This window comes from Manis javanica, chromosome 6, assembly GCF_040802235.1.
Source record: "Manis javanica isolate MJ-LG chromosome 6, MJ_LKY, whole genome shotgun sequence".
Taxonomy (NCBI): Eukaryota; Metazoa; Chordata; class Mammalia; order Pholidota; family Manidae; genus Manis; species Manis javanica.
In genome coordinates this window covers 78,353,855-78,377,500 of record NC_133161.1, presented here as the reverse complement: position 1 = coordinate 78,377,500, position 23,646 = coordinate 78,353,855, and the positions used below count along the sequence as shown (strand labels likewise).

At 33.7% G+C, this 23,646-nt stretch overlaps 1 protein-coding gene across 1 annotated transcript in view; it reads right to left on the bottom strand.

Moving 5' to 3' along the window:
• SEMA3D (semaphorin 3D) overlaps positions 1-23,646 on the bottom strand; it is a 206,377-nt gene that overhangs the window by 126,289 nt on the left and 56,442 nt on the right. The window contains exon 2 of the mRNA XM_037021701.2: positions 13,573-13,758. Coding sequence (XP_036877596.1) covers positions 13,573-13,723 — 151 coding nt within the window. The 5' untranslated portion in view covers positions 13,724-13,758. The remainder of the gene's footprint in view (positions 1-13,572; positions 13,759-23,646) is intronic.

Here is a 23,646-nt window from a genome sequence, read left to right as displayed (position 1 = left end):
ACATTCTTCCTCTTCACCCCAGAAAGGAAGGGAGTGGTTAGTCACATTGAATCTAATAAATTTAGAATTAATCAACATAGACTTCCTCAATGTTTGACTGTTAAATGAACAAGATCCCATATCCTTGAAATCCTGTATTTATTGCCAGAAATCCTGAACTGGGTGGAGCTGAAAGTTCCACCCACAAGAAGACTACATAGCTAAAAAATGGCTTCCCACACCCTTTAAAGAACACTTCACAGGAAGATTTTTTTTAAGAAGAAAATCAAGGTTATTAAAGGCAAAACTCATAGGGTAATAAAAAAAATAATCACCTTTGAGGAAAGTACATTTCCAATCTACTCCAACCTAAGGAGTAAAATTCCTCAGCAGGGAAAGCTTACAACCAAATATGCATCCAGATCAAAACCTAATCACCTTTACCTACCACGCCAGGATATTCAGCACAAATTCTTGCCCCACCCACTACTCTTTTTCCTCCGGGAAATAGCCCTTATATTAGTAGGGCTGTTCTGAAGTTTCTTGAAATATGGCCACATCTCCAGTGTATTTTCTGCTAAGCTGTCTCAGTAAAGAAGTAAAGGAGTGTTTATTCCAGCCTTCCCCATAAATTTATTCTCCCTTCATTTCTGAATTCCCAGGGCTTTCATCTTAGTATCCGAAGATTCCTTCTATGGAATTCCTTCTTCCCATATTTTCCAAAAATAATTTGGCTTCCCTAATCATTCCTCCCCCAACAAAGCCTGTTCTCAGTTTGGGTCAGGAATTGAGTAAAGGGAGCAAGCTGTTTGTTCCAAAATGAAGATTAGTCCCTAATGCAGCTCACTGAGTGAGTCCTTTTGGCTCTCTGTGAACCTGTGTTTGCTTCTCCAGTTTTTGGTCCAAGACAAGGCACCGATTCTTTCTTGGATTCAATCTTTGGAAAGTTAACTCATCTTAAATTGGCCCCACCAGACTTTCAGTTGGTTTTCTGAAGCTTGAGATCATATGGAAAGATTTTTGGTTACTCACCTCCACCTATCAAAATACCAATTATTCTGTTTATGTACATTTAGTCCCCATACCAAACTGCTCAAAACAATACCAAATATATAAAGAAAGTATATTATTCAAACCTAAAATCCATACAAGAGACTACTTCTAAATCATAGGTGTATATTATCATTGTACTTTCCTAGGTGAGAAGTCCAACCCTAACTGTTTTTTTCCTGCAAATGCAAGTCTAAACAGAAAGAAAAAAAGAAATCACATTCTCATTTGCTCTTCAGCAATGGAATGTTGGAGATCATTCTGTTAATTAGGTCTCAGAACATTATCTTTGTCAATAATAAATCAGATGATGCACTACAGGGAAAGATAAATTAGAAACAAATAAAGTCTACTATATCATTAGAGCTACGTTCTTGCCAGGACAGGATGTGGAGTAGGAGTGTGCAATTTTACACTGTGCATTTCTATCTACATCCATGCTTTTAAATCACAGGTTTATTCTTATTTGGCCAGCTTTCAATAGTAGAGGCTTTATATAATCCATCACATGTGAGACTTATAATTTATTGTTATGAATCCTTTTAAATTCTTACTCTGAATAAGAATGAGTGCTTTTAAATTCTCAAAAGCTTTGCTATGATAATTTTTCCTATTGACCTATTAAAAAATGGCTAACATTATAAATACCTAGGACATTTCCAGAACAACAATGCCACAATAGAACAAACTTCCTCAGAAATAGTTGAGAGAATTTTTCTGGGGAAGATTAATTCTACTTTGACAATTATTTTTTCAACTCCTTTCAATGTATTGAGAATTTCTCCCTTTTTATATCCTAAGGAATGGTGAAAATCAAAACAAATGTCACAAGTGAATGTGGATTTGTTTTCAATCAAGTATGTGAATTTAATTTTAAAAAACTCAGCTAATACACCATCTACTGTTGATTCTAAATAGCAAGACAGTGTCTGTAGCCATACCACCCTGAACACTCCAGATCTCATCTAAATAGCAAGACCAATATGATGAGCAAATAATTCCTCAAGCTAAAATCACCACAAATTAATGGACAAAGAAAAGAATTATGAGAATAACTTAAAAGAGAACAATATTTTATAACAATAGTACTTTTAAAATTAATTCTATAAATCAAACTTAGATATATGCATATCAAAAGTAATGTGAGACTCTTTCTTATGTCAACTCTTTCCCTCCAACCAAGCTCCTAACATAACCATTTTTTTGAAAGATGTATTCAATGGTTCCATCACTATTGCAAGGTAAATATTCTTCCCTACTTAGAAAAGTAGTGTTCTCTGACTATGCTTTCTTGAAAAAAAATGTTGCTTTTATTAATAATTTCCCAACTGTGTTATTTACTTAGTTTTCAGATCGTGATCAAATCTTTTCACACTTCCTGAAAAATGCCTCCATACAATTTTCAAATGAAATTCTGCCCGATTTTTGTTTATTTTTCTCCTGAATTCGTTTCTCCTAAGACCTTTCTTCCTTTTCATAAAATCTGGACTTTCTATTCTCTAGCCTAAGGAACAGCTTTCTCAAACTTCCTTCTCTCTCTCTCCTAATATGAATCTCATCTTTCCTGGATCCCATGTCTTCCTCCTTGATTTGTTTTGTTATTTTGGTGAGCACATCTCTAAGATCTTCCTAAGAAAGGGTGACCAAGACTTAAATTTTTGAAACTTTCATGTATGAAAATGTCTGACTTACCTTTTGATAGTTGGGCTAACTATAGAATTTAATTGGGCTGAATAGCATTTGCCCTCTGGAATCAAAGGCATTTATATACTATCTTCTGGCTTCCAAAGTCATGGCTGAGCAGTCTCATTGCCCTCCACATCCAAAACCTTTGAATGTGTCTTCTATTTTTCCTGGAAGTTATTTGAATCACCTCCTCAACTCTTGCTACTACAAAATTTCAAATAATAGGCCTATGTCTTTTAAATATTGATTTATCATGCTGGGCACTCAGAGTGACATCTGATATATAATTTAATTTCCACTGGTTTGGGAAAATTTCAGTTAGGCTTTTCATTCAGAACAAACAGTATCTCAGTAATCTGTAGAACTTTTCTCTAGATCTTCTCCAAGAAAGGGCCCAAGGAGGTTAGTCACTTTTCCCAAGTCATAGTTCAGAACTTCCAATCGCCTGCCTGGTATTGTTGTCCCCTCCCACCACCATCACTTCTCCTACTGATTTTAATGACTTTAATGGCATGACTTCACCCTCAGGCTCAAAATACCACAATCATTTTGAGTTTTTCTTCCTTTTTCCCTTACTCTTTTCCCCTTGTTTATATAATTGTGCCTCTAAGTCTATTTCACATCCCTTACTCCAAAATCAGCTAAATTTTGAAATCTTACAGATTTTATCATGCAAATTTTCTATTCTTCCTTCTCAAATATTTATTACTATTGTGAGCCAGGCTAAGATCCATATTACTAACTACTTCTCTAAATTACTAAAACAGTCTCATAAACAACCTTGCTTTATGTCTCACTTCTTTGCCAATCCTTACCACATGATGCTGCTTATTCCATCTTTTCTCCTCGAATGACAATCAAATTAGATCAATTTCATGATCAAAATCATCCAATGCCAACATATACTTCATTCAATAAAGTCTAAATTTCCTTCAACATTCAAAGTTCAATTTCATACCCAACCTTCTCTGAAATTCTTTTAAATGTTTGGTTTTATTTACCCTAATCCTATGTCATTACTCTTTCTGCAGTAATTTTGGCACTGAAATAGATGAGAAGCCCTTGCAAATTAGAATAATGTCTAAATAATTCATCACCACTCTTTGTACATAAGAAGTCTAATAAACATTTAAATAATGATTTTTCAAACTAGTGATTCATGTTTGCATTGTTTTATCTACCTTCCATCTAAATCAGGATTTATTACAGACTTGTTAATAATTTAGAGAGGTGAAATGTGCCATTTGGACACCCAGTTGTGGCTCTAATGCTTTCTTTGCAGTTACAAGTTACTCCTGTTATGATCTCCAAATGCTCCTGTATGCGGGGTGGGGGAGGCAGGCAAAGGAGAGGGGGGTTGAAACAGAACACTCTAGAGCAGTGTTCCGCAGGATTTAACACACATTCAAATTAGGTTGTTCAAATATGGATTTGCATTCAGAAGTCTGGGAGGGCTCCACTGCATTGAAGGGCTAGCTATACTCTTTCCTTCACCACACTAGAGTTTCTCTCAGACCTTTAAATCAGGGCATATATTAATTCATGCAAGATGGCCAAATTATTAATTTTTTTCCTTTACAATTGTACACTGGTCAGATATGTACATCCTAACTTATTCAAACTTATATTAATTAAGTTTTAACTAACTTAATTGCGTGAGTGAGTGGTAAGTGACCTGCTTAGTTTCAGCTAGTGATATATAACTTCTCAGTTTTCTCATATACAGAAAGGAAATGCATTCATTTAATATTTATTAACCTGGAAGGAAGATGCAAGGATGACAAGCTATGATTTATTACTGACTTTCAAGGAAATTTCCTGTTATCTGTGGTTGTAGAAATTCTACCCAAGATGCTTAAATATAATTACACTTTTAAAGGCCTTCAATTTATACTTCAATTAATTCAATAGTATAGTATGTTTGGTCTCTGAGGCCTGTCAACATCAATTTTGTGCTTTATAACATACAAAAAGCTTTTCCCTTTATTAAATAATTTGATTCTCAAGGAGAGCCAGAAAAATTATTACTAATTTCCAGATTTAAAAAAAGCTGGACTCAGAAAGAGCAAATAACCTTTCTAATATTACATGGATAGTACATGTCAGAGAAAGAGCTAAAACTTATCTAGGCCTTCCAACTCTAAGCCCCATCATCCATTACAGCTGTATTTTATATTTTAAGATAAAGCATTACTTAGGAAAAAAAATTCATTTTCATAACAAATGTATTTATGTTTTTACAAAATATACCCACATACAAGTTCACTTCTATTGCTTCTTCTATGTCACTTTTCCATTAGGATTACTGAAACATTTATCTTTTTTTCTAGATGGTGTCTGACTCACTGTGGCTTCAGTTAAACAAACCTCTCTATGAGTATCTTTCTTTATAAGTAAAAAGCATTTTAGTTCTAATTTATGTCTCTTTTCAATTAATACGATTAAATCAGCATATTAAAAGAGCTCTTACAAAAATTCAAAACGTGTATTGCTCATTCTTAAGAAAGAGGCATTTGTCAAATTTTCTATTTACAAAAAACCCTGATGACATTACGTAAGAATGCCTTTATATCTATATTTTTATGTATATATTAAAAAGAATCTTACTGTAAAATTCCTTCAATAAGACTGAAGGAATTAGAGCCAAATTTTTGGGTAAGTGAAGTCATAAAACAAGGGGTTACATATAAAAATTTTTATCTCCTCAATAGTTTATAGTATAGTATAGTAAACCAAGAACATTCAAGATGTGTTCAAAAAGAACTTTTCTAACTAGAATATAGTTGACTGGATTTAATACTGGAAAAAAAAGCCTTTATGTAACGCTATGCATCTTCTCAAGCCCCTTCCATATTTATAACCAGACACAACCGAAGTGTCTCATGTGCTTACTCTCTTTCACCCTGCCAGGAAGATACTGCTGACCCCACTTATGGACCTCAGTGATTTTTATATATCTTCTTAATTCCAGGAATGCTTTTTGTATGATACTTGTATGGCAATATTACATCATATGTTACTTATATTATTATGTAACTTCTACCACTATGTCAATCTCCAAGGATCAATAAAAATTATTATTAAATAATAGGATTGGATACAGGCAGGTTTTAGTACAAACACTAATTTAAGCAGGAGACTTGTATCAGTTTTGTGATTATCTACTTTTATGACCCTGAGATTTTTATTTGATCTTTCTGGGATTTTATTTTCAAATTCTTATATATAAATTTTCTAAACATACATAGTCCTTACAACCTGTATCACTATATCAAACACATTCCTCCTTGAATATATTTTATATCTGTTTAACCTCTCTTTTCATATAGAAAATAGTTGATACTGCTAATGAACCAAATAATAGTTTATATGCAAAATAAGCCACTTTTATTAACATATGTTCTAACAGTAGCTTGCTTTTATAGAAAAAATGGAATTTCATCAATACTTTCTTCTATAGAACATGGATGATCTCACATTTCTCCTGAATCATCAGTTATTTCTATCCTTGATTACTTCAGTTAGCTCATAAATATACATAATTAAGCTCATGAGAAAAAATAAAGTCTCTTCATCTCATTGTTCTTCCAGCTGTTACTGCCCACGTCTCCATTACAGGGAAATTCCTGAGCAAAGAATTATCTATGATTGTTTCCAGTCCCTGAGCCCATGCTCTTAAGAATCCATCCAAATTGTGCTGGATCCTACACTCAAACGACACTTCCCTTTTCAAGGTGAACAATCAACTTTTGTTGTTAAATTTAATGTTGATTTTTACTCATCATCTTTCATGACACATTAGCTAAATATGACAGTGCTGATAATCCCTTTTCCTACTTTCTTCATTTAACTTCCTCTATACTACAACTTCTGATTTTTCTCCTACCCAGGCACTTCTTTTCAGCTCACTTTGGTGCGCATTCCTCCTGTCTCTAATCTCCTGACTTGAGAATATTCCAGAACTCAATCCTTTGAATTCTTCTGTATCACTCAGTTATCTAACAGAGTCTCAAGAATTTGAAAGTTTCTATATGCCAGCTGTCAAATTCATATCTCCAAGTGACATCTCCCATAAACCCCAGAAAAGATATACTCAAATGCCTTCTTGGCATCTGACTTAGGTATCTAATTAGTCTCTTAAACAAATATGTGCACTTGGTCTTCTAAAACCAACTTCTTTTGCAATCTTCACCATTTCAATTAATGGTAACTATTCTGAGATCTAAAACAAACTAACATGGAGTCAGATTTGACTTCTCTCTCATTTCTTATCCAAGCCACCAACAAATCCTGCTGGTTCTACCTTCATATACTCTTCTCCTAATCAAAAATTCTCCAGTAGGTTCCCATAACACTCAGACTAAAAGTGAAAATTTTATACATGGCAAAAGTGGAAGGATCTAATCCTTTTTCCCTCCTATTAACTCTCTGATTTAATCAATCTTATTTCCCTTTCCCACTATTTTTTAGCCATACCAGCTTCTTTAGGAGCCTGGAATATGCCAGACAACTTTTTCATCTTAGAATCTTTGCACTTATTGTTCCTTCTGAAAAAAAAAAATTTCTTTTCCAAATACCTGCATGACAGGAAACAGTAATTTCCTTATGTATTTGTGAAAAATCAGCCTCAGAGAGCTCTTCCCTGACCTCCATATTTGACACGCCTCTACTATTCTCTAGCCAACTTTCCTGATTCATTTTTCTCCATAGTACTTATCACCTTCTATCTTGCTAAGTAATAGGTATGGTCTGACTTTCCATAGCAGAATATAAACTACATAATGATAGGGATTTTTGCCTCTTCTATTTGTTGATATATCCCCTTGTTGCTAGAATGAGGCCAGAACATAGTGGGTATTCAGAAACTTTTTATTTATCTTGAATATCACATACAAAATAAAATTATCCTTGAACTCTTGAACCCATGGAAAACCAACTGCATAGACTCAGTTTGGAGAAAATATGTCAGGAAATTAGTGAGTCCACTCAAACATGGCACATTCAACAAAATAAAATCATCAATGACTTGTTTTATAGAAAAAATATATGGAAATTATTACTATAAGATTGATAATGCTTCTTTACTAAGTACTTAGAGGGAGGTATTCAGGGTAAGCCATCTTCTTTTCTCATGAGTTAGACAAAAAACGCCCATTTTAAATGTTATCATGTAGTCTGAAATGACTATATGAACGTAGTCATGAAAGATGTTATGATTCATTTTAATCCACTGTGTGGGCTACCAACCACTCAAAGACACTACTTTTATCAATTTCAATAATAAAACCTTTTTAACTGTAAAAGCTGGTTAACTACTAGAAGACCACAAAGGTGAAAATACTGGAAAGTATCTTCAATAAATTCACAATCTGTGGGTGGTACTTGACTAAGGGAAACTAACTTCTAGTAGGAAATGCTTTGGGAATAAATAAGAGTATTTTAATATGTTCCAAGAGGGAACTATTTAGTATTTTCCAAACTTGTTTATATAGGGACATCTTTGTTCTGGGAACAACCATTAACATGTAGCAAGATAATAATGTTAAACAAAAAATAACTGATAGCATTTATAAAAGGATTATTATGCCAAGTACAGTTTTAGGTGCTTTATATGGATCAAGATACCTCACAACAACCTTATTAGAGGTATATAATTAATTCATTTATGACTGTTAGATTACTACATTATGAATAAGAAAACTATAGCACAGAAAATAAATATCCAAATATCTCACAACTAATATCAGCAGTTAAAACCTAAGCAGTTTGGCTTCAGGACCTGCTTTCTTCACTGTTGTATTATACTGAATCAAAATAATACAACTAAGATTAGTCAAATCAAATAATTTAGATGAGTCAAACAGCCATGTATCTCTGAGACACAAGCCACATTTCATTGCTAAAGAGGGTAGTTTGTAAATAAAGAAAAATATGTAGACTTATCCACTGATTTCTCAGAAAATCACAACAAAACAAAGAATCACTCTATCAAATACATTAATGTTTAATTACAGAACAATAGATAAATATTTTAAAGGTGATTTCTTCAAGTTTCTTATATGAAAATACATATAAGTTACAGAAGAGCAAAATATAATCAGTACTATTGATACTTATTGAAAACAGCATACTGCCAAAAAGTAATTGGTATTTGTGTCCCTAAATATATGTTTCTCTCAAGGGCAAAAGGAGGCAAGAGCATGGGTCCTGAACTAGACAGATAAAAACATGTAACTTAGTTCTGTCACTTAATAGCTTTTTGCTTTGGGGCAAGGCCTTCAGGCTCTGAACTTCATGATTCTTATCTATAAAATGGGTATCACAACAATGATTTTCAGTGTGTCGTAAAACAGACACATTAAAGTCTAAGTAGGAAACTCGGACCCAGTCTCTCTCTTGCTTTATACCCTTCATAGCACTTCCCACCATTTGAAATTATATTAATGTTTGCTTATCTGTTCATTGTCTGTCTCCATCTGAAAAAAATTCAAAGGGGAGAGTGACTTTTCTTTGACCTAGGACAGTACCAGTACATAGTAGTTTCTCAATAAAATATTTGCAGAATGTGTAAATATATGGTAACTATTACTTGGGTTAGTTTCCTTCCTGGTCTTAATATGCGTGGATTCAATGTTGAATAGCTGGGAATTTGCAGGATTATTGTGATTCTTTGAGATAGCAAGAGGTTTTGTTGGGAAAATATTCAAATGGAATTGGTAGCTGAATTTTTGTTGTGCCAGACTCAAAAGGATGTAGTAAGAAAACAGACCACACACACACACACACACACACACACACACACACACACACACACACACACACACACATATATATAATGTATATCATAAGCCATCCAAATGTAAGTTAATAGTAAAATCTAAAAATATCAAAGGAAAAAATAAAATAAAATAGCAAAGGAAAATGAAAGGTTAAAGAGAATATGCAAAAAAAGATGAAAGAAACTATAATTTATTGTAAGGGATGAATCTTTGTATTCTGGTTAATTTTCATTTTTCCTTCCTTTTCTAAAGTTCTTGTCCAATCTCTCTTTAGCTATGTTTCCCATCTCATTTTCTGGAGTTTTCCAAACAAATAACATTGCAGATACTAATGATTCCTGGATATAAATATCCTTAACCCCTGTGAGTTCCTTCATGATGATCATGAGATAGAGAATGTTTAAATTGTTACAAGATTAAAGTAGGTGATCTCTAAAAAATTATTTTTACTCCATCTGCAGTATAAACTGTAAAAGTCACTGTGAGAAGCCCTACCTGTTAGAGAAAAATATATAAAATAACCTTGTAACACAAAATTCAGAAATATAGAACATCCTGATCTCCAAGGTTCTTTCCCCTTGTTACTCAAAAAACAAATTTAGTAAGCATAACTGTGTATACAATTTCAAAACACACAACTGAAGGGAAATCTTTTTACCCAAAAATAGAACCAAACAAGCTCTTGTGGATTCAGAGGTTCAAAGCTAAGTCTTTATCAAAGAGCATTCTTTGGATAAAATGGTTATTATATTTCTGTTGGCCTTTCAGAAATCCCTCAGAACAATCTTGCAGCTGTTCGAAGTAGCTAACTCTATTGATGCTGGCTGCGTCTCTGGTCAGCACCTAAGAGAGCATGAATTATGGAAAGCCAAGAAAGCAAAGCTGATTTTGTGCCTATAGAAATTAACTACTATTGAAAACAAAATTAATTTTTCATTTTGGCTTCTTATTCTAACCTCATCTTCTGGCTGTGCTTTAGTGCTCAAGTATGAACTGTCTGGTTCTCTGAAAACTATAGAAGCAATGAGTGGTACTAACCAATCTCAACTCATCAGTCAGGTAGCAAGAGAAAGAAGCCCAAGTAGAGTCATGGTCATTATCTCGGAGGTAGCAATGTGGTATACAAAAAATTTCCTCACCACATCTCCAAATTAGCAGTAATTTGTTATGTCATAACTTTATTCAGAAATAGGTCACTTTTTTAAAGTATAATGTGAAGATTGGACTTTTCCTTCTAAACTATCAGATATGGTATAGAAGAGGTGGACAGGGAAAACAGGGAAATTCTTGTTAGTGGATGGCATATTCATAGTGCTGAACAGAATATTTCTAAAGTTGCTCTATTATTAGCATACAATCTGGAAATGAATGGCGAATAGCAGCCATGGGGAGATGGTGAGTGTGTGAGTGTGTGTGTGTGTGTGTGTGTGTGTGTGTGTGTGTGTGTGTATCTAGGGGAGGGTGGAATGGGAGATTGCTATAATACCTTGCATTCAGTATTTGCTAATGCTTACCAGTCTTTGACATATAGATAACCTACCAACATTTAATAAAAACCTAAAAGTATAACATTTGGAGAGTATACTGAATGTAAGAACCATCAAAAGAATAGTTCTTATTAAATTATTATTTAATCCAACACTTATATGCCAGTTCTCCTTTTATATTAACACTAGGTGCTAAGAAGAGTGACAATCTATGGAAAGATAAATAAAACAAGATTTTATACTCTGATAGAGTTGATTCCAAGTCCAAAACCATACATTCTCTCTCTCTCTCTCTCTCACACACACACATGCCCTCTAACTAAAAATATACTAATCAGGAGCAGCTACATGGAATTAATGTTTTTCTCTTTCTGGGGATTGATTTGTTATTTCAGATGACCAATTTTCCACGTCTGAGTTAGCATATTATAATCTCTTGTATGAAATTTGTATTATGAACACAAACTATCACATAAATTTATCCAAAAGGCATAAAAATCCCACAAGACTGCAAATCTCTTTTGCTTACCCAATGATCTTAAATAGAGCATGTACCCTTGTTCAAGCCTATTTAATTTTGGCAATTGAAAATCACATATTCAGTTAGTCAAGTATCATCATGATGCTTCTGTAAACTTTAAAGTTCACTGTGGTAGATAAGCACCATAAGGAAAGAACTACTATGTCTAAGGTCTGAGAAATAAGATTAGGTACCCAGGCTCTATGCAGCATGAGGCTGACTCCGGAGCTGAGCTAGGAATTAATTTAAGATCTTGGAAATTCCTCAGTTTCTCAGTACTTCAGTATCTTCATATAAAGAAAGGGGAGGAGAAAATGTCAATTCACACAGAAGACCACTGTTTTTACCATAAGGAACCCTCAGTGACTAACAACTATAAAAGTTTCTTTTCAAGTTGGATTTGTTTTGCATTGTTCACATAGAGCAAGTCAATGCTCTTGTTTTTCACTCTATCATAGAAACCAGATAAAGTTTCCTTTTTTTTTCAGCCTTTTCATTTTCAAATTTTCTCTATCTCTTTGTATTGTTTGGCTTTTAATATATGTTTTCTGTTTTCTTATGATAATTTTGAATACAGGCAAATAAACAAATCTTACCTGCAATATGATGGGTAGTGAAAAATTCATACACTTGGGTGATCCACATCCCTATCAGGATTGAGTACATTTCCATAATCCCAGAAAGTTACCTCTCATAACCCTTCCCAGTCAATCCTCCCCTCAACTGTGCAAAGGCAATACTTTGATTTTTTTTAACTTTAGATTGTTTTTATCTGTTCTAGAAAATTGAAACTCAAAACATGTTGCCTTAATTCTTCAATTCATGAGATATAAATTCCAAACAAATATGAACATATGTAATGTGTAATGGGTCTAAGGTTGGAGGCACCGGAGGGAGGGGTGAGTACGTCGGACACTGATGACGTGCCGAAGTCCCCAGCTGCTGCCCTCTCCCAGGTCGGACACTGATGACGTGTCAAAGTTCCCAGCTGTTCCCCCTCCCAAACTGAAAAATGTACCTTAGGCTAGCCAATCCTCCCGCCACTGTAAATCTAAGCTCTGCCTCCCCCTACCTTCTTTAAAAACTCCCCGCCTGTCTAGTTGCGCACGGTTTCCCTGGCCTGTAACTAGCCAGACAGGGGAACATCACCAGGGATTGCACTCAAATGAACTGCCTGGCCCTTTGTTGCCTCTCGTTGCCTGCTTATTTCGGTTAGAATTTATCTCACAATGGGTATAATATGCTAATTCCACTTCTACTTACATGTGACATCAAATTTGCTTTTCTTATACTTAATTTGAGCTGGAAATATTGTCTGAAATATCTGAGGATATTAAAACTGCCAGCCTAATTTTTACCTGCCAAGGTCAGAATAAAGAAGTCTGAGTTCCTTACATTCGTTTCATTATCTAAGGTATTAAACAAAACAAAGTATATTAAAGAAAACAAAAGAAATAAATCTTTGAGCATGAAACTTGTAATATTCTTTCTTTCCCTATCTATTTACACATACACACATATGTATACACATATACACACAAGACGATTAATTATAACTCATATAAACTTTGCTCTCATATTAAAGTTAAAAACAGAGTACACTTTTTTTAGTTTTTTATCTATTCTTTCTTTTTTAATAAAATGTTTATGCTTAATGTCATAATGGTGTTTTAGTGTACTTATTCTTTTTTGAAGATATCTTACTGTGCATAAAAAAGCATCGTCTCTACCTAGGCATAAACTAATTTGTAGCAGCTTTATGGAATTAATGTTTTTCTATTTTTGTGGATTGATTTGTTTTAATACAAAAGTGATTATAATTTACAGGCCAAAATTTCCTTATTATACTAATCAGTAATTGATCATTGTAAATAATGGGCTGAAAAGTGTACATGAACAGTTTGGGTATCTATTCTCACAAAAATAATAAATAATTGGGCTTTGTGTTCTATAATAATATTTTTATTAACTGATGCCAATATTATAAATATTTCACTGAAGTCAGCATGCATTTCTGAAAAAAAAGAAATACAGTAATCAAAAGACAATCTGAAAACATTTATACATTTACCTTTGTAAGTTAGCTTGAGCCGTGGGATATTTTGCTTGTAAGTTCCAGTGACTGGAATAAACAGGACGGTCATACTTAGCATCATCAAGGCATGAAAAAGGTGAACAACATGGCTTCTGGACTTTGGTCTCTTATCTTTATTAGCATTCATGATGACAACAATGTCCTCTTTCAAACACTGTTAATCTAAAAAATAAGAAAGAACTATTAATATTGTTTACTAAATTATAATTTTTTAATGTATATAGATTTTGAAAAATAATTGCTTGTTCTTTCTTGTGCTGCTCTCACAAATTGTTGCAGAGGAGAAATTAATCAGATCTGAGTAATAAAGTTCAGATCTGCCTTTACTTGGATGTAGAGATGACTGTATAACTAAAATTTCATCTATTTATGTTAAATAGCATCTGGTCCTCTACTGACATTGTTTTTTTAATGCAAATGTAGGAGGAACTGACTCCTTCTGTAACTTGATGAATTCTTTGAGTAGATAAGAATACTGGTAGAAACCTCTTCCTTCCCTTTATCACCCAAAAGGAAAGCTCCTCAAGTAAAAAACAAATAAAAGCTGCCATTTGCCAGGGAGTCCTTCTCTTGTTTCTGACTTAAAAGGTATTTTAGAAGTCCACCTAAAATAGGGAAAATTGGACACGATCAGGTCAGGGCCTCGACTACAGATTTTAGGCCTGAGACAATGCAATCTTACCTTATGCCATACCAAATACAATTACCTATGTTATTCCTATATAATTACCGATGTACTATTCCACACAAGGCAACACTGAATAGAAAAACAAACAGTAAAATAGAAGGGTTTCTAATAGGGAGGAAGTGGTTATTAACTAGGTTGCCATAATTAAGCTGCTTTGGTTGTCTTTGTTAAGGCATGGAATAAATCAAACACATACTTCTAACCAAGCCTGGTAGTAATAATTACAAATTATATTCATTGAGTATTTATATGCACCATATACTTTTTAAAAAGTGCTTTATTAATTAAATGATTTAATGCTGTTAGATTAATTAAACAAGGTGCCCATTAGGCTGATTTGGCTCTAATGCTGTGGTGGCCTGATTATGCAAACCAAAATCTAAGCCTGGAAATACCTCCAAGTAACAAAATCAGAATGCTAAGGAAAACTAATCACCAATAGCCAACTTGACTTTAAGTTGCAGCCAGTCCTTTCTTGGCTTCAGCATTTTGTCTTCCTTCCTTTGCGTCAGCACTGTTTCTATGTTAAGTCTTTCCCCAGGCTCCTGACAGCAAGGCACTCCTAATCACTTCTGGATGGGCATTATGACTGCAATCCATTTTTGCTACAACTGCCATTATTAAAAGATAGATTGAGGCATATTAAAAATTACACATCTTTTAATAATGCTAATGGAAGCCATAAAGGAAAAGTAATTATTTACCTCATTTCACAGACGAGGAAACTGAGGTAGAGAGTTATAGTTCTCCCAAGGTCATATGGTAAGGAAAAGGTAGATTAAACATTACTAAGGTCAGGACCATAGCAGAGTTGGCCTTCTTAACCACTAAGTCTTTGGGTACTTTTTATTACAATAGAATCAAGGGATCTTGAGGTCTTGATGAAATCTTCAGCTTCTCTTCTTTCTCCACACAGTTATTGCTGTCTTTCTAAGAAACAGCCAACAGAAAGTACCTTGCTATATTTATTTCCAGGAAGGATTTTAGATGTGGAACCTGCTTTAACTTTTGTCCAAATAATTTCTGTACTTCCTTGGTGGTAGTTTCAGCCATGATAAAAAAGTGTTATACTTAAAGTAATTGTCTAATTATTTCATATCAAAATAAGTATTTTATGTGTACATGGCTTAGTTTAAAGAGAAGGTCTAATAAGAGTGAATTTTCTTATGAAGATCAACTCTTTATTAAAATTCCCATAGGCTTTGAATCGAGGTTCTAGTTAACTAAAATCTCAAAAGCTAAGATCAATCTGTGAAAGTGAAATAAAATTTAGGAATATAGATTATTTTCATACATGACAACCATTTAAAGAATAAGGACAGACTACACATTTATGTTGTTTCTTCATGAAATGTTTCATAAAAAGAAAACCACAGGCCCAACATGGAGTCACTTCTGCTAGGCCAGGTCACCGCACTGGAGCTTACTGCTTTATCCCAAGTGCAGTCTCAACCTTCCCAGAATGTAGTCTTTACAGTCAGTCAGGAATATTCTGGGCAGCACCAATGAGGTAATCTCCTACATAGTCCTCTCCAGCCTCCAAAAGATGAGGTAGTCTACAGGATTAGATCCCCTGATCCTCTCTCTACAAAAGGGTGACCTTGCCTAAAGCAATCCTTTCTTTTCTTTTGCCAATAACTTCTTGCCCTACCCTCCTTCCTATAAAAACCATCCATTTTTTACAGTTCCTCAGACCATCTTGCTACTTGCTTAGATGAGATGCTGTCCAATTCATGACTCACTAATAAAGCCAATTAGATCTTCAAATTAACTTTTGAAGATTTTTATTTAATAATAAACATGAATGCTTAATAAATTACATGTTCTCAATTACTTTAATCACCTCCAAAGATACCTATAGGAAGGACCAAACTGTTGTCTTACATATAATCTGTGCATATTTAATTCTTTGACTTAGAAGATTACTATATATGCAAATAGTCAAATTGATTTAGTCATTTGAGATATTGTATTAAAAATGGCACATATCACATATTATGTTCATATTTACATGGTGTTTCTTGATGGTTTCACCTAATTTGAGAGAAAACAGAAATGTCCTGCTGACTAAAAATCTAGACCATCAATAGCCTTTTATAAAAATTTTAATTTTTAAAATTTCATTAATGCATATTATAAAATATTAATGAAGTCTTCTTTAAAATATTTAAATAAACTCTTGTAAAATAAACAATTGTGTTTTTTCAAAACTAGTAGCACAACATGTTTATGCTATTGGCACAAAACAGAGTCATGGTAGCTGGTCTACAGAAAAATGTACCAGGATTAGTCTTAAATTATATGAGTTTTGAATTACTCAGTCTCTTAAGAGATGCATCCTTGCAACATTTCCATTGATACACCAGTGAAAACAGATGTGTTCTTTGACTTATACATTATCCTTAAAAATGTACTGCTTTTATGCAAATAATGAATACACACACACATACATACATATACATAGACATAGACATTTACATATGTATATGTATTGTATATAGTCTTTTATATATTTTTAACAGTCATTATCACCATAGCTAACCAATGATTCATTAAGGTGAGGAAAAAGATATAAATCTTGTTGAGAGGATAGTTGCATATATACAAATAATTTAGGCACTATGAAATAATTCCTAAAATTGAGATATTTATGGGATGTTATGGAAAATTGATAAACTGAGTATCATACAGGCTTAAGCAAGACAAGGATAGGTTCATGGAGACATGAGAAAGGAGAATGGAAAACAAAAGGAGACAACTCCAGATGACAAGTAAGGGTCCCTGAAAAGCTAAAAGCACGATAGACTTGATTAGATTGCTATGAGAAGGGAGGAAAGCGTAGCAGGGTGGAAGAGTGAGGACACCAAAGAAGCTGACCTAACTCTTCAGTGTGCCTCGTGTCTGTTCCTGGGTCTTATTATGACTCAAACAATGCCAGTGCTCTGTACTGCCTTTGGTATTAGATCACATGTACTGGTTCCCACCATAGTCCTCAGTGTTTCCCGAGTTCCATTTGCCTGTTCCTTTCACTTTTCCTTATATCCACATGGTAGCAGAATATGGGCATCTAATTGCAGCAGATCCACAGCCTTGGCATACAAACATGTATTCTCCCACCACCCATACCCTCCCCCAAACGTGAAAGGTAAATTGACTGTAGGGATTAAGCAAATTAAATTTATCATTAGGCTTGGTTTTTACAGCTTCTGGACATGTGAAATACTACTTTTTTCATGACAGACAACAAAGCATATAATATGAATGTATGTTTATGTACACAGGCAAAAGAGAGGAAACTTCCTATGTGCACATTTTATTAGGAATAATGACCTCAGTCCAGGACCTTTCCTGGGAATTAACGATCAGTTGGGGTTAATGGCCCTTGCTGTATATTGAGATATCTACTCCTCCAACTGGTCATTAATCGCTAAGACATGCCCTGTGCCTCCAACACTATAAGTTAAGAAGATTGATGCCTTAGTTTTCAATGAACAGTAGTCATACTGTTCCTTGTAACCCAACTCACTAATATTGTTAAGTAAGATAAAAAACAAAGCACTGCTTTCCGTGCTACTACGGCATTCTGAGAGGTGCCTACAAGGGCTGGTAGGTTTGCTAAGCATGGAGGACAAAATCAAACAAAATCCTTAACTTGCTGCAACTTTATTTTAAAGTTTAAGCATTTTCTTACTGTGAAATAGTTTTCTATAATCTGCTGCTCCCAGATCTTTATTTGTCTTCCCAACAATCCTTTGAATAGCTAATCTTTTAATTGAGATTATTTATGGGTTAAACATATTGGCAACAACCCTCCACTAGTCTATTGATATTTTACTATTACCCAGGATGCATATAAGTGTGTGTCTTTGTGTGTGTTGTGTATGCATACATGTGTGTACTGCATCTGGGAGGAATTATAGAGAGAAGTAGGTGTGATTTAACCTGAAGTGGGTGGATTTAGTGAATTGCATAGGTAATACTGCATGCTACTGTCTGTAACAAGCTCAACCTGGAGCCAATTAACTGCATGTAATCTATTGCAGATGTTTGCTGGAACAAACAGCACTCTTGGGGATCTTCAGATGTGGAGCCAATAGGGAGTATTCTGATTATGAGAGATTTTTATACACTGTTCCACTAAATCAGAGATTCAAATGCATAATCTAACACTCAAGAAGGCCTCATGCCATTTCCCAAAGGAATACAAAGAGTCCACAACTTCACAGATGGATGATAACTTGTCAAAAATATTATTTGAAGAGCAAGAGATACAAAATTTTACATGTGGACTTCATTGATTTACTTTATTTACTCACATCCATTTGTTCCAAAAGTTATTAAGGCAAGATAATGTATAATTATGATGAAAAAAATAGATTCTATTATAAGACAAGAATTAAAATACACAGTAAGTCTTCACAGGTGGAAACCTTGCACACTAACATTTAAGATTCTTTCTCAGGGATGTGTGTGAGTGTATGTGTATGTTGGGGAAGGGAAAAAAAAGAGATCTTGATTTAACTGATAAAGAGCTATTTGTTCTTCATAACTTTATGATGCACAAAACATCACTTGAGATTTTTTTACCCAATTCAGGAGGCATGAACAGTTATGACAACCCCAAATTAAAGGTATAAACCCATTTTGACCTAATTGTAGCTCATATTTTTAGGTTATTGTTTGGATGGTTTTCCTGTATGGCACACAAGATTGGTGAACTATTTGTAAATCACTTCATGGTTCAGATATGGACAAGGAACCATACAGAAATTATGAAAGAAATTTGAGAGACAATATAGGCAAACAGAAGCTTTTTGTTTGTAGACAGCTATCTTATATTCCATTGATCAAGTGTAGTGATATCAAAGCAGAATTCAATTGGTATGTATGAACATCTACCAGAATGAAGTTTGGAATGCTAAAACTTTCATATATATTTATTTAATCTCATTCTATCTAATCTTCTCTTTGTGTGCTTTCTAATATACATAATATCCTACTACTTTATTACAGTTGGGTATGCAATCACCACTCAAGTGTACAGAACTATTACCAATAAGTAGAACTTAGAGGGCCGCAACCTTTGAAAAATTTTAACTGTCCATTAATGGACTTCATTGCCTTCAGATGTCATTAATTCTTCATCAGTTGATATATTTCCATGTAATCTGGAGTACCATGTGATTTTTCACAGATCATGAAAAAGATACTTACATTTCATTAAACGTTCATCTACTTCCTAACATCCTTACAATAGTGATATTTCACTACTTACCAAACTAAACGTGAACATCATCAGTAATCCATTGTAACGTTGAGCTAAACTTTTTTTCAGTAAAGATAAAGTAGTTACCTTTCTATTTTGCAGTGATTTAATAAACACAATGCTTACATTTCTAAAATACACTAAAAGTATATTGTTATAGAAATACCTGCTCAACAAAGCCCTACTATTACATCTTACTTGGATTTGCATGCCAATAACATATACAGATGTTATTAGTTGCTGATTAAAAATTTTATCAACCTACATATACAAAATCACTTATGTATGGGAAATAAGTTCCTATAGTAAATTTAAATCTTAACATGGGTTCAAACTGTATTTAATTTGGAATGTTAAGGTTGTAACTATTGGAACTAGTAGATAATTATGAACTATTAAATCGTGATTTTAAGACGTATGACACAGAACAAATACAATAATTCTCTGTAAAACTCCCAACACTTTTAAATAAACAGACCAAGAAATCCAATCAAATTCACCAGCTAACTTTTTAATTTAAAAAAAGGTGAATAGACCTTGAACTTCGTATTCACCTAAATTCTCAGGAATGAATTGTACTTTTGTGATCAAGACATTTAAGTTAAATGACTCCTATTAGTGTTAAAGGAAAAAGATATGCTAAACACACTAACACTATTTGTTTCTTTCTTCACTACTTAATGAAACACCTTAGGGAAATAAACTTTTCTAGCAACAGGAGGCATTCCATCTGCATAGGGAGAAGAGTTTAAATAATTCACTTCATAAACATAGCACTATCTGGGAGTTAAAAGAGGCAGTGTATAAAAGGAGCTTAGTGTCATATGCCAGAATTTAGGAACACAGTCATCACATCATATTTGAATTTCATGATATTTGACCCAACTTGGCTGCTAATTAATAATAAGATAAATAAAATAACACCTTTAATGTAATTAAACATAAATTCAATTAGTTACTTTATTTATTTTTATCATATTAAATTGAATAACTGGTGATTATGCAAACAAGGCAGCTTTTTCAACAAATAACTGTCCAGCATTTTTTAGCAGTAGTAGCGCTTTAATAATTATTGTTTACATTTCTAAGGATGTTGACATATATTAATGGATTTCATCTTTGTTAAGAATGTTTTTCCTGCTTTGTTTTGTTTGCACTTAACAGTTTTGATCATGGCAAATGAGGAAAGAGGCAAAGGTACAATCACTTGCCAAGGTCCCTTGGCCAGGATCAGATGCAGGACCATGTGATTACATACATGGAGCTCCTTCTGCAATGCTGTAGTGGTGAGTCCCTAGGCAGAAGGTGGGGAGTAGGGAGGTTGGGTGTTGAGGAGCCTGCCCTGGGGTCCACTTTCTCCAGGGGGTGTCTTTGGAGATGAGGAAGGACTTTCAACCCAGTGGCTGTGACAGTGGGCATGTCCCCAACTCCCTCCCAGGCACTGTTCAATAGGACATGTATGATGAAGGCAAAACTCTGTATCTCTTTGTCTGTTATGGTAACTACCAGCCACACACGGCAACTGAACACCTGAGAGGCATGTAACCCAGAAACTGGACTTTAAATTTTATTAATTTTTCACAAGTTTCGGTTTGTTGTTGCTTTTTTTTATTTTTCACCTCTTTCAGATATACAGGTCAGGGCTAGTTTATGTATCCTAGAGTAGTAAAAGTAGTAATTACTAAGTAATAACTTTAGTTCTGGGACATAAATGTAAATAAGCACAGAACAGGTTAGGGGAGAAATTTACTCTTTTTTTTCCTGGTAAGAAAATACAGGCACTGATTGAAAGAATTTATACAGCACAATTTACTTGTTCTGTGTTTCTGAATATAAAACTAAAATGGATTAATCCTAAAATTTTCCATTTTCTTTCCCCTTAACCTTGTTTGAGTATGAAGATGACAAAGGTGCTCTTTCCTTTATTTCTGTGGCATTGGAAACTGATTTTTACAAGCTAAAGAGGACTATTTCTTAATCATGTAAGAACTATTTTTATTTTCACCATTTGTATTTCTAATTGTCTTTCTTAGGTGACTATTACAAAATAAGTTTGCATATGCTCATTGTCCAAGATGCAAGCCCAAAAAAGAACTGGGTTTCTGGAACACAGTTATCCATAATGATGGAGGTCTGTGAATTTTGCCACAGATGGCCCAACAGCTACCACCAGAAAATCAAGAGTTTGCAAGACCCTGATCCAGTCAATGTTCTCACATTTAGTTTAGTTCTACTATTAAAACACTAAAAATAATTTTTAAAATAAAGTTATAGCTTTTACAAACAAACCAATATGATCATTTTGAGTTTTGTATGCTTTTGTAAGAACATTAAGTTTCTTCTACCTATATTTCTACATATAGATATAGGGAATCTGTATTTCCCATAGTTCCTGCAGGGTATGTCAAAAGTAGAGTAACATGGTGATTAAGTATTCAGGCACAAAGTTCAGTTATGCCACTTACATCTTACCACACTTTAAATAGTAATAGTTACTATTAGTTGTAAGAAATAGTTGCATTAGTTGTATTATAAAACCATGATGTAAAGCACAATGCCATATCTAGTACATGGTTAAGTGATCAGTGAGTATTAGCCATTTAAAAATTATTGTATTTAATTTGTCTTCATTTTCTACTAGAATTCTTTTTAAGTACAAAAGTTAATTATGGCTTTAAAAACATTTAATAATAACCTAAACACATGCCAACAGTTTTTAAGACCTGCAAAATGAAGTGGTCTCAGGAAAATATATAACATCCTATAGTATGAAGACAAATGGAAAATATAATTACAGGATATCAGCAAAATAAACAAATGAACATGCAAGCAAACAAACTCAGTTCCTATGGTTTTAGAGTGGGCTCTCAGTGCTGGTTTGAATTTTGTTATGAAGGATAAGACACATTGTATCTGGAGTGCTTCCAATGCTACTTATTTAAATTAAATCATGGAATTTATCAAGAAAGGGAAAATACAAATACCCAGTGAAATCATATTTCACATAAAACCTTAAAATAAAAATAAAATAAACATTGCTGAGCATGTATTATAGTTGACTTGAAGGTTTTTACTTGTATTAAAAAGATGAAAAGGATTAGGGTTCTCTTGCTGTTTTCCAGAACGGATCCTAGCTTTAAAGGGAGAAAGTAGGGAATTTACTAAATCTTTCTGCCTCAGGTAGGATAAGCAGAGGATTCCTAAATTGAGTATACAGCTATATATGGACATTTCCCCATTTTTATTTTTTACATATTTTTCTCTCAGAGGAAATGTCACATCACCTCTGTGTTGACTCAGAATTTAAATTAGCACTGTAGTCTGGATTTTAAAATACAGAATTCACTTTAGATAATCTCTCAGAATCCTCAATAATTAAGCTCATTTACTTTTTCATGTGTTACAGCAGCAGAGATAAAATTCTTGAATCTTCCAAGGGTGACAGAGCCTAAGAGCTCCGCCCCTGGTTGTGTGATTGTTTGGGTTGTAATCCCAGTTTTGTTATTTATCAGTTTTATGTCCTCAGAGAATTCACTTAATTTCTCTAAGTCCAGTTTCCTTATACATATACCAGGACTATCAGTTCTCATCAAATGTAATTGTTAAGAGAATAAAATGAGATAACACATGGAAAGCACTTAGTACCTTGTCTGGCACATAGCTAGCTCTCAAAAAATATTAGCTTAAAGCTCTTCCATTTATACATGGACTGTGACAGCAACTATTTTTCCAAAGATATTAAGTGAATGTGAAACTTAAAAGGAAGCCTGGAAACTCCCATGTACTCCTATCATGCTTGCAAATGTGTTTGTATAATTTGGCATTAAAGTTCTCAACCTTCATTATACAATATAAATTTTTTTTAATGCACAATTAGATAAGATCCCTATTAGAGTAAAAATAACATACTACTTTCTCTGAGCTTCCAGTTTATTGAACCATATGAACTGCCAAAATGAAACCACAACCAAAGAACACACTTCACTGCTTTTTGGATATGGAAATAGTTAGAAAGTAAAAATAAAGGCAGAGTGAAAAAGAAATGATTTTATTTGAGAACATTCAAGTTGGAGTTACTAAATATGTTTGCAGAAGA